This window comes from Thalia democratica, chromosome 4 (genome assembly GCF_965202585.1).
Source record: "Thalia democratica chromosome 4, ktThaDemo2.hap1.1, whole genome shotgun sequence".
NCBI lineage: Eukaryota > Metazoa > Chordata > Thaliacea > Salpida > Salpidae > Thalia > Thalia democratica.
The window spans coordinates 82,983,165-82,992,554 of record NC_139168.1 but is presented as its reverse complement, the minus strand read 5'-3'; the positions used below and the strand labels follow the sequence as shown (position 1 = coordinate 82,992,554).

Here is a 9,390-nt window from a genome sequence, read left to right as displayed (position 1 = left end):
ATATGCATTACTTTTGTACAAAATGTAAAACATTTGTATTTAGTTTGTTTACTAAATATTACTAAATAGGTATTGTGTAACTAACTTACTAAATCTAAACACTTTTTGCTTTCTTTTTTCAGATAATAACTTGCTATTGTAAAAAGACAGTTGTTATAAAATTGAGAAAAAACCCTGGCTGAATGTTAATCTGTCTTTTAACTTTGTTAAGCTAAAGCAGTAAAGTCTTTAATTGCAATTAAATGTTATACAGGGACTTAAACGAAATTGTAATATTCTAGCTAAAAATATATTTTCGCTATGCGTCCACATTTACATGCTGGCGGGCCGCAGAGTTTTTTTTTCGCGGGCCGCATTCCATTCAAAAAAATAAATAGGTGCTTGCGGGCAGCAGATTAACCCTTCGCATGCCTTATTTGGCCCGCGGGCCGCAGTTTGCCGACCATTGTGTTAGATAATACAAGAGACATACAATTATGACTAAAACTAAGGACAAATTCCAGCTTTCTGTAAAACTTTTGGTTTTAGTCAGATTTTTTAAATTAAAAAGTAAGTAAACTAGGTAAATGTAGTATTTTGAAAATAGCACGGTACTACTTAGTTTACAACTTTGTTGAAATTTAAAAATAATTATGTTAACTGTAAATTTGTAATGCCTTTAAATGAAACAGATATAGACTTTCTACAAGTTAATGCATGTTTAACTTATTTATTTTTCATAAAGTATCATTTAAAATCCTTAAAATGGAAAATATAGTTATTTGTAATTAAGTCATATATGTTTGATTTGTATATTTAAACATATTATTTTTAATAAAGTTTCTTGAAAAACATCTTAAATAACTAAATACACAAACTTTATTATTCTCTATGTTTATTTGTTAATATTTTTGACGACGTTAAATTTTTTTGTTTTCAAATAAATCTAAAATTGCTTTTGTCAATGCTCAGCTATTGGCGGCTGATAGTGTAAGCTCCATAGTTTTCCGAAGTACTCTTGATAGTTTGGTAGAATGCTGTTTACTTGAAAAAAGAGTCTCAACGTCATTTCTGCGTCTCTACCGGCATTGTGGGCCTGGTTTGCTGGCAATCCGAAACTTTTCACGATTCTCGACAGCCCCCATCTGCTGAAATGTCTAAATGAAGGTACGTGCGTCACAATGTACTTCAGGTCGACGTTTGTTTTAAAATGTTGGCTCACTAATCTGTTGAAAATATCTCATATAAAAAGTTGTCTAAACTGTAACATTATGCATTATTAAGATATATTAAAAATGACTGTTTTTGGTCAAGTAAAATTATTGCATAGAAATTGATGCGTAATTAATTATTAAATTTGAGGGTTAATAATTTAATTACAGCCTGCTTTTGTTATTATCTTGATACAAAATATCATAATATAATGGTTAAACAAACCTCTTAAATCCAGTGAGCTCTTTCGGCAGATTTGTCTTTCTGTAATGTTTTATGATGTAGGCCAGGTCTTTACATCTGAAACAGACAATAGTAATAATTTACGTTTAATTGAAAAAATGTTAACTATATTTACTACATATTAATTAACATGGTAAAATTATTTGTACTCTTATTTACATTTACATCTTTTTATTGATTTTTTATGATGAGTAGATTTTTATTTTATGTATAAATAGTATTATATAAATACCTTCAGTTTTTGAATTAGAATAGTTTATGTTAGCTAAAACTTTTACTTTTGAAAGATATTGTATAACAAAACATAACGAAAATCGTAGTTGAAAATCTTCAAGTTAAAAACCTTACTCTTAGTTCTTCTACAGAAGTATATTAAAGTCTTACCCTTGAAAAGTAACCCAAGTGATTCCTTTATCCAAGAAAAGTCCTTTAAGACCGTTTACCACGTCTATCTGTTTGCAACCGTACATTCTGTGTCTATCAAAATCTGTGCCATGTTCTTTCAAGTATATTATTGAAGCTGGATTTACTACTTCTGTCTTTTCGTCGAACTTCATATTGAAAGTAAATGTGTGATTCACAGGCTGTTTTCCATTGTATGAACAAAAAGACAAACCTAAATTTAATATAACCTAACATAATACTTTATAAGTGTACAAAGTTGATTAATATTATAAATGAAAGGGTCTATATAATGTTGTAGAAAAAGAAAAACTAAATTTTAGTACAATTATGGTTGGAGTATAATTTGTCTTTATACTATTATTTGAATGAAGAATATTTAAACTTTAATGAAAACGGTTTAGACCAGGGTTTCCCAAACTCATTTACTAAATCGCCCCCTTTTCAGTAATTTGAAAAAAAATCGCCCCCCACGATTTTTCAAAGTAGTTTTTCTTTTTAGTACAAACTTTTGTGATAAAAAAAATTTGTGTTCGAAATGTAATTTAGTCTAGTACTTCTTATGCACGCACTTTTGGGCTGTGTTCGAAGTAGTTTACAGGTCTTTAGAAAATAATTTACAGTTATTTTCTTAGAAGCCTAGTAAAGTGTATTAAAGTACTTAAATATTAAAAAGACTTGTGTATTCTGTAATCAATCCTGTTTAAATATGAACTGTTTTGAAACTAATGAAACTTTAGGTCAGTGGTGGACAACTTTTGTAGTGAGCAACTCATATTTACTAAAAAATCTTTTCTAGTTTCAACTTGTTAAAAAATGTAATTGCGGGCTGCATGATTTAAAAAAATAACAAATAAGAAAATTAAAAAACTCGAGCAAAGTTGTAATAAAATTATTTAGTATTATTGTGATCTAGGAAATAATATTGTGAACTGAAAACGAAATGAAAGTGTATTTCAAAATAGTAAGTATCAAAAAACTAAATTTTATTTATTTTTCACAAGTAGTTTTCAATTTACTTAGCGGGTCGAAATTCGACTGGATCTGCGACTGGATCTGAGCAGTACGTTACCTATCTGAAATCTTAAATGAAACCTGACATTATAATAATATCTCATATAACGAATTTTTGACATTTAGAAGTTAATACTAAGTAACTTATTTAAGCCGCACAAAGTACTTAAATTACTTTATAAATAGGCATATTCTAAAATAACTATACCAGAGATTAAAAAACCATAAAAAAATGAACAGTTTATTTTACACATAATAAAATAAAAATTGAAAAATAATTTCTGATCTAGTTTGAGGAAGTTTGACCGACTGGTTGATTATCTCACATGAAAAGTGGTTTCATCAAGTTAATACAGTAAATTTATTAATTTCAATGCTAAGATATATTGTAAGCAAGTTAGTTGTAAAGTTAAAACTTTAATTTTAAACTTTTTAAACTATTTGTTTCGTAGTAGAATACCATGAAATAGTATTTGACTGGGAATAATCTCTAGGGAACTAAACCTTAGTTTTAACTTTTTTTTTCTTTATTTAAATTCAAAAAAAAAAATCCAATGTTTGACAGTTAATTCTGTGAACAGAAAGTAATCAATTAAAAAAAACTTTTAACTAGGTTAAAATTTTGTTTTGTAATTGTAGCAGTCTTTTTGATGGCTAATTTTATTCTGTTTAAAAAGTTTTTTTTTTCTAGCTATTAGCCTATGATAGGTTAACAGAGGAAAATAGTGAAAAACTAAAAGCTAGTGTTGAAATATTTAAATAAACTAAGTATATTCTAATTGCTAATATATATTGAATTAAAACAAAACAAAAAATAGTTGTATTAACAGTTTAAAACTCCTTATATGATAAAAAAAATTAACAATAGTAAATCAAGTTAAAAAATAAAATTGAGTTTAAGAAACTTTTAAATGAAAACGTAGAAGTCATTTCAAATAGAGGCCTCAAACTATACTCTTTTAAAACCAAAAAATAATTTTTAGAAATAAAAACTTTAATGGTTATCAAAATTTTACAATTAGATAATAGTTATATATTGATATAAGTTATATACAGATTAAACAAGTAATAACAAAAACCTGTCAAATAAAGGTCTTCAAACAAATATTTTAATCACTATGCCATAAAAAATTTTAGTGTAATGTAAAACGACGAATATGAACTACAAAATTAACCAGGTCAAAATAAAACTATTAACAACTTTAAAACATAAACCATTTAATAAATATAGTAGACTTCCGCTTGAGTTCGTACTTTAAAAAAAATCAAAAAGTGCAAACTCAAAAAATTATTACCACATTTTTTTTACAAAATGACAAATTTCAATGTGTTATATGCAATAATGTTATGAAAAAACATGAAATCCACTAAAACATAAAACAAACTTTAATTAAAAAAATGATCTATATAAGCAATTAGATATTATATATAATTTGTTTTATTAATATTTAGTTAGTTATAGGATTTACTTTAGCTAAATTTAAGAAAATATAAATTTGCAATTTTTTTTGGGTAAAAAGTTCGAACTCAAGAGAAAGTTTACCGTAATTAATATTTATTAGGTATTATGCAAACCTGTTTTAGAATAAATAGCTTAATACAGTTTTTATTATAAAAAGACTACTTAAATACAATACAAACCAGGTTAAATAAGAAATATTTTAAAAGATCAAATAAAATTAAAAAACTTTCATAAAATAAAGTCTGCTACTAAAGTATATATAATGTGAAGGATGAGGTTCATGACTGCTTGCAAGTTTTTCTAATCTGATTCTTAATCAGTAAAATAGAGCCTTAAGTCACCTCCTTTATAAATATCTAGATAAGATCTTTTGCTCAAGATGTTAATAACTGAACTGAGAGCTTTCTCCACAATATAGCTAGAAGGAAAAGCTATAAACAACAATCTAAATTCCTCTCAAATGATTGGATACTTTTGCCTTAGTTTTTGCTGAGTCCAAAAGCTTTCATATCGTTCTTTGGAAGAATTTACTTTAAGTTCAAGGTCAGTTTGTAAGTCTGAGAAGGTTTCCTGTTAGTCGTTTACTTCAAAAGTATCTGCCTCGAAGGAATCCATATTTTATCTATATGATAGCTTTTTTGTGTCAAATCTAAATTTTACTACTTAATATGTTAAAATTGTTAAAAATTCCAGATTTTTTCCAGTTTGTTTTTGGCTAAATTGTCAAATTCCAGGTTTCTAGGTAAATTGACAACCCTGTATAGTTTTATTTCTTAGTCTAACTTAGTGACTTTTCAAAAAACTGGAAATATCATGAGGTTATAGTTAAAAATAAATAACATAAATTTTTACCATTTATGATCCCAAATAACATATCTGTCAGGTTATAAAATAGTGAGAGGGATTCCAATCGTCTATGATCTATGTAACTTTTAAATAAGAAAATATATGAATGAAAATATAGTATTTATTTGAAAGTAGGAGTCATAAGCACTTGATTTTTTTTTCTATTTTTTACATAAATAAACTTATCTTTTTTGTTTAAGTTTTACCTCAGGGTCAAATAATTAATAGCAAGCTAAAATTAGTAAAATAGCAAGAAAAAAAGTAAAAATCTTATGACAGCCCAAAATTTTAAAATCGCCCCCTTTTCGCCCCCTTACTAGTTATCGCCCACCCTTTCGCCCCCTTACTAATTATCGCCCCCCGAATTTCTAAAATCGCCCCCAGGGGGGCGATATCGCCCACTTTGGGAAACCATGGTTTAGACTAACATTTTCTGCTCGATAATAATTTTGAGCTATGCAAAAAAAAATTATAACTTTAATAGTTACATTAAAAATAAGTAAAAAATTAAATGTAACTATCTCACGAACCTAATGAAATCATTTTCGTGCAGTCTACGTTTTTCTTTAGTACTTCGTAAGCCTTATTTGTTTTTGTCTCATCACGCCAGTAATCATTACTTCCGTGTGGATCTCCAGGGAATTCGGTATCAATCGCAACTACTTTGTAGATTCTTGAAATTTCACATACTCTTTATCATTTGTTTCATGTTGTTTTGCCAAATTTCTGTATAGCCGCCATTATTAATAACATTGTTGTTTGCTCCGTTATAACTCATTTTATTCATTTTTAGATACACTCTGTAACAAAAATACTGTTATTTTTAGTAAATTTTTATCATTGAAGGTGTTTAAAGCCTATAGAACTAAAATAACTTTAGTAGAATAAATAAAAATGTTACAACTACTTATCTTATAAACACTAAAACACTTGTGCAAAAATAATTTGTACAACTAAACTCAATCAATAAAATTTTTGTTATTGGTTGAAAATATAAGATAATTAAATGTTAAATATGTAATAACTTTTTAGTAATGATTAAAAACGAAATATTTTACTTATTTTTTTACAGTTTATGAACTATATGCAATAAAATTCTAAACAACAAGCAAATGTAAGGTTATATTATGTTTTACATCCACATTGCAAGCCCTAGTTTATACTTAATTTGACCAAACTAATACTGATATTAATAAAATTGGCTTCAAAACTAATGAACACATTGTATTAGAGAATCATTGTAAAGACATACAAAAATAAAGAACCATGTGAAACAAAAAAAGCTATGCTTTAAAAATTATTTAGAATGTTTTTAAAACCATTAAATAAAATTTAAATCTAAAATAATTTTACTTTTGTAAATTTTAAATTCAAATAAAATTTAAGTGCTATAAACAAAACTACAAAAATACTTATAAGAAGAAAACATTCTTAAATAAAAGCTTTATACAAACTAATCAAACAGTATAAATGTCTATTCTGGATTAACATGTTTACTGCAGCTAGCTGTGACTAAAATGAATCACCTCTCCAACTGATGTGTATTTATATATGGCAGTAGTATAGAAAAGCAAACTTGCATCAGTAAAACACGTGACCTTGCTTTCTCTTAAACGCTTGGATGAACTAAAACTTTAACTTATAAATATTTACTTAACTTAAACAGTTAACAAATGAAGTTTAATATCTTGCTTTAATGCGACTTCATAAAGTCAACTAGGTATCCTAATTTTTATGCGCTTATAATATTTTTCAATAGTTTTAATACTTTACACACAATCTTCGTGTATTAATAAAAAATGAATTTATTTTGTACATAGACGATTCTATAAGAGATGGACACAAACCCTTAAGTCACCACTAGTCTTTCTAAAAATATAAAATTAATTTATATAAATAAAATTTGATGTGTCTGTTTTTTTAATTTACACTAATTTTCAAAAGCTTTTAAAAAAGATATTTATAAATATATATTATTTATTTAACATATTTAAAATATTTCTTGCAAAAACTAAACCTTAATTACTTGTTTTTAACTAATACCATTTCCCTTTATATTGGTTAAAAATAAATATATTTAAAAAATTTAAAACAAACAAACTGCGCTAAAAAAATAAAGCTAAATTTAAATCCAAGTCAAAAAGCAAAAACCCTTCAATTATTATTTAGGCTTGATATTTAGGGCCTGATTATTTAAGCCTGATTTAGGCTTATTAATATTTGATATAGTGTGAGATACAGATGTGAGTAAAGTTATGGTGACGTAATTGAATGAGAGAGTGAGAAAAAAGAGAACAAAGTTGATTTAAAAAGAAACTTAGAGTCATAGATATTTAAATTAGGCATTTATGTAAAAATTAAGTGTTTTTAATGACTTTTTAATCTCTAAAATATTTATGTTGCTAAACAAAATTAGTAAAAGAATTTGAGTTTAAAAACACTTTTATGAAGTACTTATCGAGTAACTTTATTTTAAAACACAAAAAGTTTAAACAGTTGATATTTATTAAAACAAACAAACACTAAAGCTAAACGACTAAAATTATTTGTTATAAGATTATTATTAAGTTTTAATTCTACTTACTTTAAATTAATATATAAAAAAAACTTCTAGTTTTAGTTTTATACACATCCATTGAGAGTATTATTCTAAATAGTTTTTATAGTTTTAGTTTTAAACAAATAAGCTTAGAGTCGTTGGTTATGAAAGTTATAAAAATAACTAATTTTATTTCTTAAAGGAAAGTTAAATAAATAATTTAAAGTTTAGTTTTTATTCATAAGAAACTGTAGCAAAAGCTATATAAGATTTTATTTCCCAAAGTTATTAAAACCTATAGTTACATGAATTACTTAGAAGTTTTGGTTTTATTCATTTTCTTTTGAAAATAATATTAGAAGTGTTTAAAGTTTTAGTTTTAATTACTTAAAGGAAATATTCATTTATAACAAAAAACATTTATACTTTACAAATTTACTCTGTATATTTTACTAAGCAAATTTTTAGAGGTTTTGAGAATTCATTTTAAAATATTTCGATCTACCGCAAAATACGCAATGCATGGAATTGCCTTTTTAAGTTAATAACGAAATGTTCTAAGTATTTAAAAGAAAATTAGTTTTAGTTTTAGATGAATGTGTTTAGAGTATTCGTTAGAGAAAAAAATATTTCAAAGTTTTTTTTTTCTAATTAAAGTAGAGTTGAAGAAATAGTTCTAATTTTTATGCATAAAAAATTAATTGATTGTTTTGAAGCAGTGGTCTTCAAGCTTATCAAAACCTGTGTACACTAAACTGCAAAAATAAAATCGGTGCACCCTAAGATCATATTTTGAAAGTGCCTCTAGTGGTGAGACTACGAAAATATTTGTATTAATGCATTTATCTCAAAGCGAAACTCTGATTACATGACAATTCAAATTCTTTAGAAAATAATTTAGAGACTATATCTTAAAAAGTAATGTAAAAAGACTAAAATAAAAAATGTATATGATTATAATAGAACATCTAAATTATATGATTAACGAACGTTTTTAATTTGTTTTAGTAAATAGCAGAAAACAATAAAATATTTTACTAGTTAAAAATAAAATAAGTATGCTGTAGCCACTTTCAGTTTTAAAGTTATTTACATAAACCTTTAAATTTTTTCTTGTTATTTCTTTCAAATATAATCAGTATTTATAATATTTTTCTAAAGTTTCAAAAATATTAACTTTAATAATATTTTTAATATTTTAAGTTTTATTTTATTTAGGTTTTTTTTTTAATATTATTTGAGTTTTTCTTTAAAAACCTTGAAAAAACTCAAAGTGGTTTTATTCATTCTGAGCTACCAAAAAGTTTAAACAAAAATGATAGTTTTATCATTATAGTACACGGTGTGTACAGTTTAAAGAAAATTGTATGGTGGCATTTTTGTTTTTAAAATAAAGCACTGTAATGTAAAAAACAATGCTTAATCTAAAAAATAAAGTTTACATAAAAATTAAATATAATATCAAAATTAATTCAGCCATCAAAAGGTATGAGCTTTACAAATATCTAACATAAGGGAAAATATGCATAAATTTTAGGCGGGCTTATGTGACCGTGCATAAACTAAATTATATTTTTATTTGTGACATAAACAAAAAAATTAGATTTTGGATGAAAATTTATTTCACATTAGAATCATTTCTCTAGAAAACCTTGTGTTGTAAGCACATCTAATATCGAAAAAATGTTTTTTG

General features: G+C 25.4%; 1 protein-coding gene across 1 annotated transcript; it reads right to left on the bottom strand.

Moving 5' to 3' along the window:
• Nucleotides 1–940: 940 nt before the first annotated feature.
• Nucleotides 941–1,991, bottom strand: LOC145833694 (uncharacterized). Its single transcript, XM_082940842.1, has 3 exons — nt 1,819–1,991; nt 1,417–1,491; nt 941–1,205 (listed from the first exon to the last, which is right to left on the bottom strand). Exons 1-3 carry the CDS (start codon nt 1,989–1,991, stop codon nt 941–943), a joined length of 513 nt encoding a protein of 170 aa, XP_082796968.1.
• Between the last annotated feature and the right edge of the window lie 7,399 nt (nt 1,992–9,390).